Source organism: Schistocerca americana, chromosome 2 (genome assembly GCF_021461395.2).
Source record: "Schistocerca americana isolate TAMUIC-IGC-003095 chromosome 2, iqSchAmer2.1, whole genome shotgun sequence".
Taxonomy (NCBI): domain Eukaryota; kingdom Metazoa; phylum Arthropoda; class Insecta; order Orthoptera; family Acrididae; genus Schistocerca; species Schistocerca americana.
In genome coordinates this window covers 616,806,221-616,823,559 of record NC_060120.1, presented here as the reverse complement: position 1 = coordinate 616,823,559, position 17,339 = coordinate 616,806,221, and the positions used below count along the sequence as shown (strand labels likewise).

At 39.1% G+C, this 17,339-nt stretch overlaps 1 protein-coding gene across 1 annotated transcript in view; it reads right to left on the bottom strand.

The window, feature by feature from the left end:
- Positions 1-13,465: 13,465 nt before the first annotated feature.
- Positions 13,466-17,339, bottom strand: part of LOC124594256 (insulin-like growth factor-binding protein complex acid labile subunit) — a 236,441-nt gene continuing 232,567 nt past the window's right edge. Inside the window, exon 8 of the mRNA XM_047132619.1 lies at positions 13,466-14,176. Coding sequence (XP_046988575.1) covers positions 13,959-14,176 — 218 coding nt within the window. The 3' untranslated portion in view covers positions 13,466-13,958. The remainder of the gene's footprint in view (positions 14,177-17,339) is intronic.

Sequence of the window (17,339 nt, the reverse complement as noted above, 5' to 3'; positions counted from 1 at the left end):
TCAGAACACCACACTGTGCAACGCAGCAAGCATGCACCCCAGCCACCATACTTTGTTAGAATTGGGTGCCCCTCCAGCCACCATCTGCTGTAGAGTCCCTGTCTCCAGCTGACCATGCCTGCAGCCAATATATCCAGTTGAGCTGTGGACACCACCCATGTCAATGGCTGCTTGTTCTTCATAGCTGCTGGACTTGCATTCACGTTCCTGGGCCTCTGCTGCATTGAGCATTGAGACCAGATTGGCGTCTGCATGGCTTTTGTACTTGCATTCACGTTGAGATCTGAACACTGCCTTTGTACTGCCAGGCTCATCCATCGCCGCTCCAGGACCCACATTTGAGTTGTGGTGACACCATACTCACGCAAGTTTTTTCTTACCATGCAATCTCCGTACCACTGCTGTCTCGAGCATTGAGGCCAGATCAAGTGCCACGCTGCGCCTCTACGACTGAGTCTGTCGGTGAACTTGTAGGATAGTGTAACTCATGAACCTTGGAATTGTCATTCTGAATATAATTCTGTACAATTAAAAGAGTGAACTTCATTCTATTGTAGTGCATTAACTGTAGCACTGGTGAATGCTCTGCGTCATTATTAAACTACCAGTGCATCAAATTTCGAGATGTCTTTCCAAGTTACTCACAGCTGTGCACCTAATGCTGTGCATTGCTACAGACAGTGTGTAGCCAGCACCAGCTGCCACTGCTGTCATTAGCCAACCATACAAGGACACGCCCACCACGTGATCATCAGCCATGCGAGCAGACATCACAGGCTGCCCCTCTTCCACCTCTGACTGATCCACCATCATCATGCTTACAGTGATGTCATCATGCAATGCGTTAACTCTAAACATGACATCCCACAGACTGATCATCGAGCTATCTTACAGCTACAGAGCTCTGCTCACCGAGAGGGGGCTCTGTGTGGCAGCCACGTTGCAAAAATGTGCAAACGGCAGAACTGAGGTCACAGCTGACACAAGCAAACAGCGCCTGGCATTCACCAGCCCAAGGTCACAGATTTACCATTATGCCAAATTTTGGCCTTGGTGTGATGTGCACTGCCCCGCACAAGACAAAGCAGGCAGGCAATGTGAGCTGGACAATGCGATGTGACACCTGTCTCCTATCTTTCTCAACACTGACCACATGGGATGAGGTAACGTAACTCCCCACAAACTTATACACGAAGTCTTGCCAATTTATTCACTTTGTGATGTCTTTCATCTATCTGTGAAAGACATGATGCTCCGTGGCCTGTGCCGGAAACCAACTGTTTGGCAATGTGACCTATGTTTCCTGTGGTTCACATGGCCATGCAACATGCTTATCACTGGAGTGTGTAGCCTCCAGGATCTGTGATTGAGTCATACCACCAGTGCAATGTGCCAGTATCAATATTAAAGACATGTTTGTTTGTAACACCTAGCAAGGTATGCCAAAATAAATATATATCACTAACAGAACAGTTCTTCTCAATTTCTGTCCTGTTCCCATCACCAAACCTCTTCCTTGAACATAGTGCATGGGTGCGGCAGTAGAGCCAGTTCACTGCAGGTCTAGGATCATAAGTGATGATAATACTACACCCCTGCTTCAAGGTTATAGATTACCATGCAGAAGCAATCACTGTTAGTTACTTCAGTGAAGAATACTAACAACAAAGTACAGCTTGTGCCAATCTACTCATGTGTGATTTAAAGAAAAAAACTAAAGCAACCTAGCAAATTATAAGAAGAGAAACAGGTGCAGGGTCTGTTAATCACAGTAATATAGAGCTAATTATGAATAACAAGGAACTAATTGACCCCACACAAGTGGCTAGTGCTTGCAACTATTATTTCTCAGGTGTATCACAGCAGTTGACAAATACACATCATGTAAATGCACAAGGTACTGTTGATCAGCACCTGTTGCCAGGGCTTGGGGGAGATGTGTGTCAACACGGAGCAAGAGAGGCTGGTGGGGGTAAGGGCTTGTAGGCGGCTGCAGATGTCACGCTTGGCGCTGTTGGCAGCACGTCGTGCACCCTGTCTGCCAGGTCCACTGTGGTGTTTAGCTGTATGTTGATCTGTGTGGACATCACTGCTTGCACCTGAGCGGGGAGGCTTCACACCCAGATAGCACACAACTGTGAATCTGGAACCATGACAGACCGTGCAAGACTCCGCAGGTGGCGCAGGAACTGCAAAGGCCTCCAGCTCCTGATTTCCTGTTGGCTTTGCACACACTCCGTTGTCACCATTGTGCTATTGCAGTAAGTTCTCACACAAAAGGGACACATTAAAAGTACCAAGATGCGGGCAAAGAAAATACACACAAAAAGAATAAATGTTCGAGGTCCAAATATTATACAAGTGAGACTATGGGTGAGCACAGGAACATTCGAAAGTGAGTCCGCTCACAATTCCTGGTTACTCACTCTGATTGATTCCGTCAACACATGTTTTTGGCTACAAACGATCATGTTGGGTCATAACTGAAGTGATCAACATGTGGTTCTTTGCCACTTTCAAACCTGTCATACTGTGGGCCAGCTTACTGCTGTGTCCACATACCAAGTCCAAGCTGTATGTATGGGTGACAGTAATTAAATACACATGGTCATGCACAACACATTTGTTCACAGCATTATACATACACCAGAAAGTTATAATAATTACATTGGAAATGTCCACGTGGATGACCATGTGACCATGATGAATGGTTCTACCACTGGTTTTGGAGGGTGTTTGATGCTTTCATGAGTAGTCGATGCTCTCAGTAGTTGGGTTTCGACTTCTTGATTATTTGGTAGTGCTCCACCTTAGTTCAGCATTGTGATATGCAATGTACTGCAAAAGATGCATTTCAGGAGTGGTGTGACCTCTTATTTAGCTTGTCATATTGTACTCAATTGTTTACCTGCAGAAAGAGTTTTCTGGTCCTATAATTGTAATTAGTGTGTGCACTTTCAAAACTTAAATTTGTAAATATATAATGTACATAGTAGTGTAACTTCAGTAAATATTTCATAGTTTAGGAGCCCTCTCTGTGTGTATAATCCCTTAGCTTATCTTTGTTTGTGTGTATTGTGTAGATAGTCATAGTTGTAGTATACACTCTCCCTTAACTTTCTATGTCCCAATTTATACAATAGGCTTTACAAATGCTTGTGCTGGCTGTAGCTCATAGAGTTTGTTTGTTTTGGGTGCTCCAACACTTTTAGCTGTGTCTGACATGCACGTGCCTGTGGTTTGTTGGATACGTTTTGCCCCCAATGCGCATGCGCTGCAATTCTTTGTTACCACTAATGTCGCAGCGAGTTGTGTATAGCAGTGCGCGCTCCTGTGTTTTTCACAAGTTCATCTATTCATTTACAACTGGGCTACATGCAAGGCAAAGATTTGTGTTTAAAGTATCGTTGTCTCTAGACACATAAAAGTAAAGTTCTTCCTTGTTACATCCACTCACCTTATCATTTACACATTTGACGTATAAGGGGGGGAAAAAAATCCTTATCAACTAACAACATAAATTCTGGAATGTGATTTTCAAGCACCCTAAATCTAATAATATTATACATATGTACAACTTAGAGGGTATACAGCCCTTCTTCAATATACAAACATTCTCAAGTCTTTGTGTGGGTAAAGGCCCTTGTCTCTACCCGCATTCGTGTGTGCCAATCTATATGCTCCTGGGTAGGGGATTTTGGTAATTATGTATGTTCTGGTTTATAGTAATTGCCACTTATGGTTCAGTATTCCAATTTTTGTGGATTTGGGGTGTGTTCTAAGTAATACCTTTTGTCCTATGTAAAACTGTTTTTTATGTTTCAGCTTTCTGTTGTAAATTCCTTTCCTATATTTAGCCCAGGTTTCAAGGTTGATTACTGCTTTTTGTATTTTATCATACAGTGATAATTCCAGTATCAGTATTTTGGGTAAAGGTTTTTCCCATTCATCTACCTGTTTGCAATTGAACATCAGCTCATTTGGTGTAAATCCAGTTGATGTATTGGGAAGGTTGTTAACAACTTGTAAGAAAGAAGTGACATATTCAATCCACTTGGTATGTTTATGATGTATATAGGTCCTCACAGACATGTTGGATTCCTTAAACACCCTTTCTATGGGGGATGCTTCAGGATGAAATTTGGATACTAAAATGTGTTAGACTCAGTTGGAATCTACAAACTCTTTCCATTTACATCCCACAAAATATGAGGCATTATCTGTTAACATGACTTCTGGTTTTCCTACTCTTGCAAAATAATCCTCTTTAATTTGTTTTATAATTGAACTGAGAATGCTTCACTGAGGTTTTGTAACTCACCTGCATGTTGTTCCTTTTTGCAGTTTACAGATGTTACCTTTTCCGTTAACGTATTTATATTGCGAGACATGTTGGTAATTGTTTCTTGTTTTAGTTGTTTACTGACCTTACTGGATAATTCGTCAGATAATTCAGTAAGTATAGTTTTGCTCACTTCACTAAACTGGGATAAGATGTAATATATGTTGGAAAACTGATTGAAAATTTGCTGCTTAAATAATTAAAAAGGAAATTTTGAAAGAATAATTGAAAGAAATTGGAAGGCACACATATCCTGAGAGGTTCTTAACTGGCACTAATATCAACAGACCTTCAATATTCAATACATATATTCAGCATTTAACTTTACATACATCTTTTTCTTGTTACAGGTGTTGGGCATAGAGCTCGGTATAACAATAATGGTTCCAGATCACCCCTCCTCTGCTCACGCAAATTCTTCTTGTCTCCTCTTGATGCAGGATTCTTGGCGCCAGCAAAATGAGGAACAGATGGTTTTTTAATAAACATCATCTTTCAAATAATGTTTATAACACTTCTTTAATGTCCAATTAGAATACATATTTTTGAACAATATTAATGTGGCGGAACTCTTCATACATCTGCCCGCTACCACTTATAGAGACACACAGATGAATATAAAGAAATTAAAAAATGTAGGAGCATATCTCTACTTGTTTTGTTTCTATGCCAATGTTATTTATGGTACAAAATTATGAAATATGGTACGTTACAACATGTTGACTATTTTTTTGAAACTGTACAGCTAAAAAAAGTAGTTACTTTGAACCTAGGTGATTTAATATCCATGTTTTACTCTATAAACATCACAGAAAAATCAGGTATAATTGAACTAGGTATGGATAGGATTGGAAAGTTTACCTGTCTCTTGCTGTTCAACTTAAACAATTACTTTGAGCTAATGTAATCAGTAACTGCAATCTTCAGCTTCAGATGTTTTAGCTGTAGTAACTTAGGTTACATGCAAACACTTTTGCCCATTTGTCATTTCTTGCTTGTCATATTATGGCTGTAGTGCATCAGTGTATTTCTGAACTGCAGTTATTTGGCAAATTCTGCTTGATTCCTTGTTATTTCACATACGATGAGGCTATGTAATATCTCAACATCAGCATCTGAAGTGTAGTAATATGGTCAGTACAAGTAATTATTTTAATTGCTTTCTTTTCTTTTTGTGACGCTTGGTAATGATAATCTAGGCATAATTTTATGTCCTTTAGTTTGTGTGTGTGTGTGTGTGCGTGTGTGTGTTGTGTGTGTGTCTGTGTGGTGTATGTGTGTTTATACATATTCTTCTGACAACTATTACTCACTCTGTAAATGAAATAAATTAGTTTCAATTTACATTTTTTTTTACTTTCAGGGCCATTTCATTAAAGAGCTGTGGAATCAACATAAAATATAAGCTCATCAATTTCTAATTGATTTATTATTCATCTTGATTGCAATAATTTTTTAAATGACTGGGTTTGGTTCAACATGAACCATCGTCAGATCTGTAAACAACAGTAAAATAACTAATTAGCAATATAAAATATGATATATAAAATCTTACCATTTAATACCTATATCCAACATCAAATGTATGAGGATATATCTGAATATATTGCCTATAAGAGTAACTTGTCCAATTATCAACAAATTTACAGACTATGTCATGTAACAAAATAATGGTGCGGTAGAATTCATGTTATTAAAATTTCCTGTGAGGCTACTGCCAACAGGTGGTGCCTGGTACATTTGTCACATGTGAATAAAAGGTAACCCCCATACTGGATTAATAATAATATATGTCTCTGTTGGGAGAATACTGTTCTATGAGATAATTAATTTAATTCAGTAGTTTGGCAAGGTTGAAATATATTGTTAACCCCTTAATATAAAGTTCTGAGTTGCTTGGTTTTTATCAACCAAAGGGAAATTCAAGATGGAATGTAACAATATTATGAAAAGAAAAGTTGCTGCTCACCATATAGCGGAGATACTGAGTCATAGATATTCACAACAAAAAGACCTCACAAATAAGCTTTCGGCCAACGAGGCCTTTATCAGAGTAGACGACACACACACACATACACACACACACACACACACACACACACACACACACAAATGCAACTCACACACACATGACTGTAGTCTCTGGTAGCTGAAGCCACACAGTTTTTATTATTTTCACAGAAACTTAAAATCCCCAGTATACTCAGACAACCTCAGAACAGACCATTGAAAAAATATAACCTCAGTTATATCCTTTTCAGCAATAACAGTTAAGTGTTTCGCTGCTAAAGGGCATCAGTCCTACATTAGTAGCCTGGTTATCATCTTTTAGTTGAGGTGGTTGCCACTATATATTGTCTTTACTGTGTGCAGCTTTAGATTCTTGAAAACAAAATGTGAGCCCCTTTAGACTCTGTTCTTTATTGTTATTTACATCTACATCTACATGATTACTCTGCTATGCACAATAAATTGCCTGGCAGAGGGTTCAATGAGCCACCTTCAAGCTGTCTCTCTACCGTTCCACTCTCCAATGGCCTGTGGGAAAAACGAGCACTTAAATTTTTCTGTGTGAGTCCTGGTTTCACTGATTTTATTGTGATGATCATTTCTCGCTATGTAGGTGGGTGCCAACAGAATTATTTTCACAATCGGAGGGATTGACCTGAGGGAAAACGCCTTTGTTTTAATGACTGCCACTCCAATTCACGTGTCATGTCTGTGACAGTATCTCCCCTATTTCATGATAATACAAAACGAGCCACCATTCTTTGAACTTTTTTGATGTAATTCATCAATCCAACCTGATGCGGTTTCCACACCACACAGCAATACTCCAGAATAGGGCAGACAAGTGTGGTGTAAGCAGTCTCTTTAGTAGACCTGTTACACCTTCTAAGTTTTCTGCCAATGAATTGCAGTCTTTGGTTTGCTCTACCCACAACATTATCTTTGTGATTGTTCCAATTTAGGTTATTTGTAATCGTAATCCCTAAGAATTTAGTTGAATTTACAGCCTTAAGAATTGTGTGACTTATCGCATAATCAAAATTTAGCAGATTTCTTTTAGTTCTCATGTGAATAAACTCACCCTTTTCCTTGTTCAGGGTCATTTGCCACCTTTCGCACCATACAGATATCTTATCTAAATCATTCTGCAATTTGTTCTGGTCATCTGATGACTATACAAGATGGCAAATGACAGTGTCATCTGCAAACAATCTAATAGAGCTACTCAGATTGTCTCCTATACCTTTAATATATATCAGGAACAGTAGAGGGCCTATAACACTTCCTTGGAGAATGCCGGATATTACTTCTGTTTTACTTGATGACTTTTCATCTATTACTATGAAATCATGAATCCAATTGCATAATTGAGGTGATATTCCATAGGCACGCAGTTTGGTTAGAAGACGTTTGTGAGGAACAGTGTCGAAAGCCTTCTGGAAATCTAAAAGTATGGGATCAATTTGTCATCCCCTGTTGATAGCACTCATTACTTCATGAGTATAAAGAGCTACTTGTGTTTCACAACAACAATGTTTTCTGAATCTGTGCTGACTAAGTGTCAATAAATCATTTTATTCGAGGTAATTCATAATCTTCGAACGCAGTATATGTTCCAAAACCCTACTGCAACACAGTATATGTTCCAAAACCCTACTGCAAATTGCTGTTAGTGATATGGGCCTGTAATGTAGCGGATTACTCCTATTTTCCTTTTTGGGTTTGGTGTGACCTGAGCAATTTTCCAGTCTTTAGGTAAGAAACTTTCTGTGAGTGAGCAGTTGTATATAATTTCTAAAAATGGTGCTATTGTATCAGCATACTCTGAAATTAACCTGACTGGTATACAATCTGGATTGGAAGCCTTGCCTTTATTAAGCGATTTAAGCTGCTTTGATACACTGAGGATATCTATTTATATGTTTCTCATCTTAGCAGTTGTTATTTACTGGAATTCAGGAATATTTACTTTGTCTTCTTCGGTGAAGGAGTTTGGAAAACTGTGTTTAATAACTCTGCTTTAGTGGCACTGTCATAAGTGACTTCACCATTGTTATCATGCAGTGAAGGTATTGATTGTGTCTTGTCACTGGTGTGCTTTACGTATGACCAGAATCTCTTTGGGTTTTCTGCCAGATTCTGAGACAGAGTTTCATTCTGGAAATTATTAGAAGCATCTCGCATTGAAGTATGCACTATATTTCGAATTTCTGCAAAACTTTGTCAATCTTGGGGATTTTTCATTCTTTTAAATTTGGCTTGCTTTTTTTCATTGCTTCTGCAACAGTGATCTAGCCCGTTTTGTGTATTATGGGGGATCAGTACCATCACTTATTAATTTATGTGGTATATATATCTCAATTGCCATTGATACAACCTCTTTGAAATCATTCCACACCTTTTCTACACTTATGTTATCAGATCGGGAGGAGTGGGGACTGTCTCTTAAAATGGTGTTAAGAGCATTATCAGCTTTTTTAAATAGATGTACTTTGTGTTTCTCTTTGACGGTTATGGGTGTTACAGTACTCAGCCTAGCAGCAACTGCCTTGTGGTCGCTAATCCCTGTATTCATCATGATACTCCCTATTTGTCCAGGATTATTTGTTGCTAAGAGGTCAAGTATGCTTTTGCAACCATTTATGCTTTGAGTGGGCTTATGAATTAATTGTTCAAAATAGTTTTCTGAGAATGCATTCAGTACAATTTCAGATGACATTTCATGCGTGCTGCCAGCTTTAAATGTATAATTTTTCCAGCATATCGAGGGTAGATTGAAGTCACCACCAACTATAATTGTATGAGTGGGGTACCTATTTGAAATGAGACTCAAATTCTCTTTGAACTGTTCAGCAACTATATCTTCTGAGTCAGGGGGTGGGGGGTCAGTAAAACGATCCAATTTCCAATTAATAGTTTAGTCCGATTGTCAAGTATAATGTCTACCCATACTATTTTGCAGGAACTATCTACTTCAATTTCACTACAAGGTAAACTACTTCTGACAGCAATAAATACTCCACCACCAACTGTGTTTAATCTATCCTTTCTGAACATTGTTAGGTCGTTTGAAAAAATTTCCTCTGAACTTATTTCTGACTGTTGCCAGCTTTCCATAGCTATAACTATTTGAGCTTCAATGCTTTCTATTAGGGCTTGGAGCTCTGGTTCTTTCCCAACACAGCTATGTCAATTTACAACTACAATACCGATTGTTTCTACAACTGCCTTATGGTGTTTTACCTGCCGCCTTTAAGATGGATGCCCTTTCTGTGGTTTCCTGAGACACTTTAACCTAAACAACTGCCCAGTCCCTTCCACACAGCCGCCGCTACCCATGTAGCTGCTTCCTGTGTGTAGTGGGCTCCTGACCTATTAAGCGGAACCCAGAAACCCACCATCCGATGGTGCAAGTCAAGGACTCTGCAACCCACACAGTCACAGAACTGCCTGAGCCTCTGATTCAGACCCTTTACTCAGTTCTGCACCAAAGGACCACAGTTGGTTCTGTCAACAATGCTACAAATGGTGAACTTCATCTTATTCTTGCAAGCAAGACTGGCATTCTTGACCATTTCTGCTAGCAGCCCAAAACCAGAGAGAATCTCCTCCGATACAAAGTGACACACGTCATTGATACCGACATGGGTCACCACCTGCAGCTGGCTGCACCCCGTACTCTTCATGGCATCTGGAAGCACCCTTTCCACATCCAGAATGACTCCCCCCGGCATGCATGTGGAATGCACACTGGCTTCCTTCCCCTCCTTGGCAGCCATGTTTCCAAGGGCCCTCATTATGTGCCTAACATTGGGGCTCCCAACTACCAGCAAACTCACCCTCCGTGAATGCCCAGACCTTGCAGGCCAAGAAGCTTCCTCTGGAACAGGGTGGACAAGTGCATCTGGCTTAGGGACTTCCTCAGCTACAGATAATGCCCAAAACCTATTCATCAAATGAACTGGGGAGGCCCTATGATCAACCTCTTGGAAAGTCTTTCACTGCCAACCAGACTTTGGAATGATCTCCCACTTGACCACGGGTGAGGGGTCAACCTCATTGCAGGCAGTACCCAGGGTGGCCACAGCACTGGACCGATCGGGGGACATGTGGGACATGCTCTACGTCACTTGCATCCCCATGTCCGACCCCCCACAGTGATGCCCCTTGGCAGCAGCCTCAAGCTGTGTGATGGAAGCCAACACTGCCTGGAGCTGTAAGCAAAGGGTCAGCAACTCAGCTCACATCTGTACACAGCAATCACAGTTCCTATCCATTACTGAAGTCGCTCCTGTTTGAAGCTTGTAAAAATATGTAATAAACGAATGGTATATTCGCCTTTTTAGCTGCAGTAACTCGCAATACTCTCTCACTGATGGTCTAACCGACACTGAGCTGTTCTAACCAAAACAAACAAAAGCCTGTAAGATATGAGAGTCGATACAAGGGTCAATAACAAGGGCAGTACTATAGACTACACTGTTATTAAAATAAAAGGTTGTGCCCAGTAAGCTCTCAAACACGCAAGAAATTGCAAAAATAAACTAGTAATACACAGATAACTGAAACTTGTTTAGGTAGTGCTTCCAAAAATGGGTGGCTACAGCAGTCCTGAGCTTGATACTGAATTTAGGGGCTCAGAAAGCAAAGAAAAATTAGACATTATTTCAATAGATTGAAAATGACGATAGTTTGTCACACAAGTGACAGGTGCTCACCAGTGGTACAAGATAAATATGTCCACTGTGCTCCACCCAGTTCTGCCAAGATTTCTGTGTACAGGAAACCATTGTGAAATACATGGTTCAACTTCTTACATACAAGGAAACTAAAATATTACTAAGTTTCAGGATATTTTAGTCAAGGCCCAGTATGCAACTGCACATGGGATTTTATCAATGGTGAACTTCAAAAATTTGTAGCTCAATAGTTTGAACTTTAAAGTCTGACTTTAATTGTTTACATGTAATATTATTCATTGCAGGGCATTTTTCATTAATAAAAAAATACTATTTCTGGGAACATAATTTGTAAAAAAACTAATATGTTAAGGGGTTAAAACCATTACAAAACATTTTTAATTTAAAAGACTGACAGTGTCCACATCTATGCCATTTCTGTAGGCTTGTCTGTGTCATGGGTTACTTCCTCATGTGATCATTGTTTTGCTGTTGTGCAATGAGCCAAACAATCATCTGCTGACTGCTACTACAAGCAGGGGGCCATGCAGGAGAGCCCCTTCACCAATGTCAGGTGCAGCATACACATTAAGCTGTCCTACAGCACACTCTCTCTCATCTATTGCCTTGGAAATCAATATGCGACAATCATCACTTTAAGTTATCATACATGTTAAAAATAGAGATTACAATAGAATTTGCTTTGTTCATTCAGTATTAGATAAGGATCTTGCTCTTTGTAAGCATAAATTTGAAGTTCCTCCAAGACAAGGAATTTTCCTTTTGAGCCTTGTGTAGAATGTCCAAATTTTTCTCAGTGTTCGCGACTGAGTGCTTTAAGGTTGTGTATATCCCGCAAATGCTGTTTTGGTCTGACAGTATGTGTGCTATATGAATCTAGTTTCAATGTTCCTTCTCATTTGTCCTTTGTACTGTCTACTGCAGTCACTGCATTTGCACACACCTGAATTCTGAAACTTATTCTGGCTGTTACAGATTTTATGGCACAGTTTGATTTTCAACATCTTATCTGTATGGAAACCAATTCAAATATTTGGTTTGCAAATATTTTATAATGATTTTTATAATGTCTTTTAACTTGGACAAACCACAGATTTTAATTGTAATTAATTGCTTTCAAAAACAGTAATCTCACCAAACAAACACAAATTATTATTACTTTAGTATGGATGTTACGTTTTATTCAAATGTGGCAAATGTACAAGATGCCACCTGTCAGCAGTGGCCTTACGGGCCGTATTAAAACTGTGGGTTCTACCACACCCCTATATTAATTATTAAGTGATGTAGCATGTGAATTTTCTAGTACTTGGACAGATTACTCTTGTAACCAATACATTCAGGTTCATTCTTGTGCATTTGATGTTGGATGTAGACATAGTCTGGTAACATTTTGTATTTTGTAGAGTACGTACATCTATAGAACATTTGCATTCCACAAATCACTGTTAAGGGCAAGGCAGAGAGTATGCCACATTGTATCAGTTATCAGGGTTTCTTCCATTCCACTTATGTATGGGGTGCAGGAAGAATGATTGTTTAAATGCTGCCATGCATACTTTAATTAATCTAATCTTCTCCTCATGATCCCTATGGGAGCGACACAAAGGAGATTGTAGTATATTCCTAGAATCATCATTTAAAGCTGGTTCTTGAAACTTTGTAAGGACACATTCTTGGGATAGTTTACATTTAGCTTGAAGAGTTTGTCAGTTCAGTTTCTTCAGCATCCTTGTAACACACTTTCCATGGGCCAATAAACCTGTGTCCATTTGTGCAGCCCTTCTCTGTATATGTTCAATATTCCCGTAAGTCCTATTTGGTATGGGTTCTATACGCTTGAGCAATATTCAAGGATGGGATGTATGATGATTGGTAAGCAATCTCCTTTGTAGACTGATTGCATTTCCCCTGTATTCTAACAGTACACTGAAGTATGTCATGATGACTGAGCCTATGTGACTGCTAGTATTTGTATTTGTTAATAAGTTATTTCACTGCTGTCTACAAATCTAAGGATGGTTCATGTTGAAATGAAAAAAAAAAAAAGTAATCAAGAAAAATAATAAATCTTTTCGAATACCAGTGAGTGTGGGACATTACACCAATTTTAACATCAATTTCTGTGTAAACTTTATCTTCTATATTTTATCTGGCATGTTCCATAACCACAAAGATCTCCTCCCTTTGAGGCTATGAAACAAACAACATATGCAATCTAACAGAGGATTGGTGACTAACTTAATGTATGTTCAATTCCAAATTCTTTCAACTATATACTACCAAGAACTGAGAAACAGGATCCTTTATTTTTATATGTGTATGAAACAACAAATACTCCTAGTTACTAATAGACTGCTTTATTACATACAATTTTGATCAAGTACAAAGGCATTTCATTGTTTTTCCTTTCAATGGATAACAAACTCAGTAAACACAAAATTGTTTTTGCCTCTATTTATAATTATGACAGTAAAGGCAGTAATTATGCCAGTGATGATGTATTGACTTACTTTGACCTGCTGAACTGTCCTCTCTGATCTCTTTCCCATTTCCTATGTTATGAGTTACTTTTGTATTCCTGTTCCAATGTTTCAGTCACTTGCTTCAAGTTATGTAGCTGTCTCATTTTTGTTTTCCTGTTACCCATTCTGTTTCTGTCATCAGGTCTACCAGCAAACCTCAAAGATCCATTCTCTTTCTCTGATAAACCTTTTGGTTTTGAAATATACCAAGATTATTTGGACTTCTTTTCCAAGGTTAATCTGCCCATTATGTCTTACATTAAATTATAATTACCATAACTTCATACGCTTTGCAGTTTGTACCCTGATCAGATTCTTTCAAAACAGGTTCATCTTACAAGTCTTCAAGTTTCTTCTAGCCATACTTCCTCACTGTCTGTTTCATGAGACAGTGATAAAATTTCCATTTCCATTAAATGAAGACAACTTTTCAATTGAACTCATGTTAGTACTCGAAACTAAAGGCCAGTAGAGATTATAGTTTGTATCATCGGCAAATTCTGGTGAGCTATTTGAGATTGGCCCATGGAGTTCTTCATGGGTGTAGTAATGGGCCACATAATAACGTCGATAAAGTCCAGCAGCAATGACCATTAGTGCTAAAAAAAAAAAAATGTTCTGTTATGTACTCTTTAAGTATTTCTCAACAGAGTTGACAAAAGTGTAAAATGATAAGAGAGTACAGATTCATTTTTGATAGCATTTACAATTTAGTTTAGAATGTAATGTATTTCTGTGAGATCTTATTATAAGAGAAAATGATTTATGGTATCTTTAAAATATTTTCACATTTTCCCTTATGAAGGTAAAGCAAATACATGCAAAAATGTGCAACCTACTGAAGAGAAAGATAGTTTACATTTATCTTTTACAAAATACAGCTCCTTTCCACCATTTTCATGAAAGCTAAATAAAAAAAATGTATATTAACAAGAGAAAGGAAATATAATGTTTGTTAGAGATAAAAACTACAAGTAATTTAATTTTCATTAACCCATAGATGTTTCAGCACTTGATGTGTGATCTTCATTTATCTTTCTTATTATTCTTACTGAATAGTTTTTGTGAAATCATAGCATCTTTTCAATGTTCATATGACTTTGGTTTAAGGGTGTTTCTCCAGTGATTCTCCGCCCAGCCCAAATATTGATATCGAAGACAGGTCAGAGATACTTGACGTTCATACTGCTGCAACAGTTTGCTGCAACAAGGGGCACAGCCACTTCCGGAAGCATGTCATGTGGATGCATCCACAGATATGAGACTGCCTATAAATGCAACGGTTCATATTTGCCAGTTAGTCTCTCATCAGCCTTTAAACCCTTTAGTTATGCACTACTGAACAGTAGAGTTCTGACCTTGACTGTATTACATTTGTGGTACGGGTTGCTCACTCGACCATTGTATATGCTTCCAACAGCTTTTCTGTACTCTGCTCTTGTGTTTGGTTAGCCATTCATTTTGTGAACTCCATCATCATTGACCTTAGGAACTGCACGTTTATTTCACAATCAGTGTGAGGATCATAAAATGTATTCCACCCACGCAGAGCAGGTTAGAAAAGTAGCAAACAGGACTTTCTCATCATGCAATTATTCCAGTGAAGCAAAGACCCTGAGTTTCTACAATTGTAGCAGCAGCAGTTGTAGTTGCAACAGCAAGAGCAAGAAAAACAGGGAGAATTCCACCAGAAACAGCAGAAATTGCTGTTACAACTGCTAAAAAACCAATAGCAGTTGTCAAATGCAGTTTACTCATCTCTTCCTCCACCATTCAGTTGCTTCAACTGAGCACACAGCAGTTGGGAGGTCTATTTACATTATTTTGTTCTTCACTGAAAGGTAATTTAATAACTGACATTGAACATCAGTGTGCACTCTTGCTGTCTTCTAATAATAAACTGTAGGAAGGGCTACGGAAACTAAGCCCACACTAGAACCCCTGTAGTTTGAGATTTTCTTATGTTTGTGTTTTGCTGACTGACTATTACTGCCAACAGACGCCCGTCATTGCAGCTAGGCTCAAGTTTAATCAATGCATTGAGCAATGTAAGCAATCATACACAACATGGGCTGCTGACTTATAAGTGATGCAAGGGTGATTTTTCCTGTAAATAGTGTGGTGCATTGTATGTAGAATTGTTAATCCATGATGTTATTATACATCTTGCAACTGACAGACATTATTGTGAAGGCTTTAGAATCATCTGATCCAATCCTGACCAATATTCTAACAATTGCTAAAACTAACCAATTACAGTGTCTACAAGTTATATTCCAAGATTCTTCTAGTGTCAACTTTCTTGGTGTTAGTAGTGGCTATTGTGTTCTTTGATCAACTGGTGACATCCAGTCAATGTCATTATCTGACTTACTCAGCAGCTGTTTGCCCAGTAGTCCAGAGACAGGGGATTCATTTGTTAGTGCAGTAGGTAGTGATCCACTGCTCTTGTCATTGATAAGCACCCAAAACAGAAGCTCGTTGTTTGCTCCCAGATTTTCCCAAAGCGAGCAGAGGCTCATGCACCAGTTTCCTCCCCATCATTGCTGAAGGGTCCCTGAAAAGTTTATTCCATCAAATTAAGTTCAGATTGGAGCCCATGACATCAATGGCATCAGTGGCCTGTCTGTGACATCATCTGTTTTGCATGCCACAAACCAAGATACCTTGCATGTTTCTGCAGCTGTTGGCATGCAACAAGTGCAATAATGGCTGTCAGTGCACTGCACCCTATCTTTACGATGATCATAGTAGCAGTAGACGGGATGCATAAGATCATATTGCAGCTGGAAATTAATAGAGCAACAGCAAAGCTCCAGCTAGACACAGGCATGACTGTCCCTGATTGATGCAGACATGTACCAGCACACTGACTTTCCACATCTGTGGCACTCTCAATGCTGAGTGTGATGCACAATGGCCAGTTAATCCCATTGTGGGAGCAGATTGTGGCTGAAGATAAGTACAAAAAATGTAGCTTGGCAACTAACCAGCTGGTAGTCAACTCTTGAATGACAAGTAACATTTTTGGGTTAGATGCTTTTGTGCTTTTTGGTTTCCAGAATCAAGTCATAGTGATTCTCACTTCAGTGGGATACCATTCACAGCACTTGATACATTATGTGCATAATACAAGCAACTGCGTGAACCTACAATAGGTTGTGCAACAGGTTTCCAAGCCTACATACTCCTTTGAAGCAATCAGCAGTGCTTAAGTTTTACAGAACAAGTCCAGTGCCTTTTGCTATGTGCTATCAAGTTAACGTGGAACAGGCTAGATTGCAAAATATGGGAGCCATATCCCCAGTGTCATCTAGCCAGTGGGCAATGCCAATGGTTGGAGATAAGAAGCCAAATGTCTCATTAGAATTTATGATTATTTTCAGTCTACCATTAATGCTCAAGATTCTGCCTCCGTATCTGAGTGGTCAGAATAGATGGCTGCCATTTGAAGGACCCAAGTTTGATTCCCAGGGATATTTTCTGCATGGTACGGGGTGCTCTCAGCTTCACAATGACAATTGAGGAGCTACCTGACCAAGCAGTAGTTGTTTCACAGCCTGGAAAGTCTGCAAAATAACTGGGAGTGCTGTGTGCTGACTACATGATCCCCCCTGCTGCATCCGCATGATGCAGAAAGGTGGAGGATGACACAAAAGCGAGTCAACATCCCTCGGCTTCACTGGCTGGACAAGGAACTCATTTTATCAATGCTCAAACAAATGTTGATCTGTATCCAGTTCCTAAGTTGGAGACATTGTA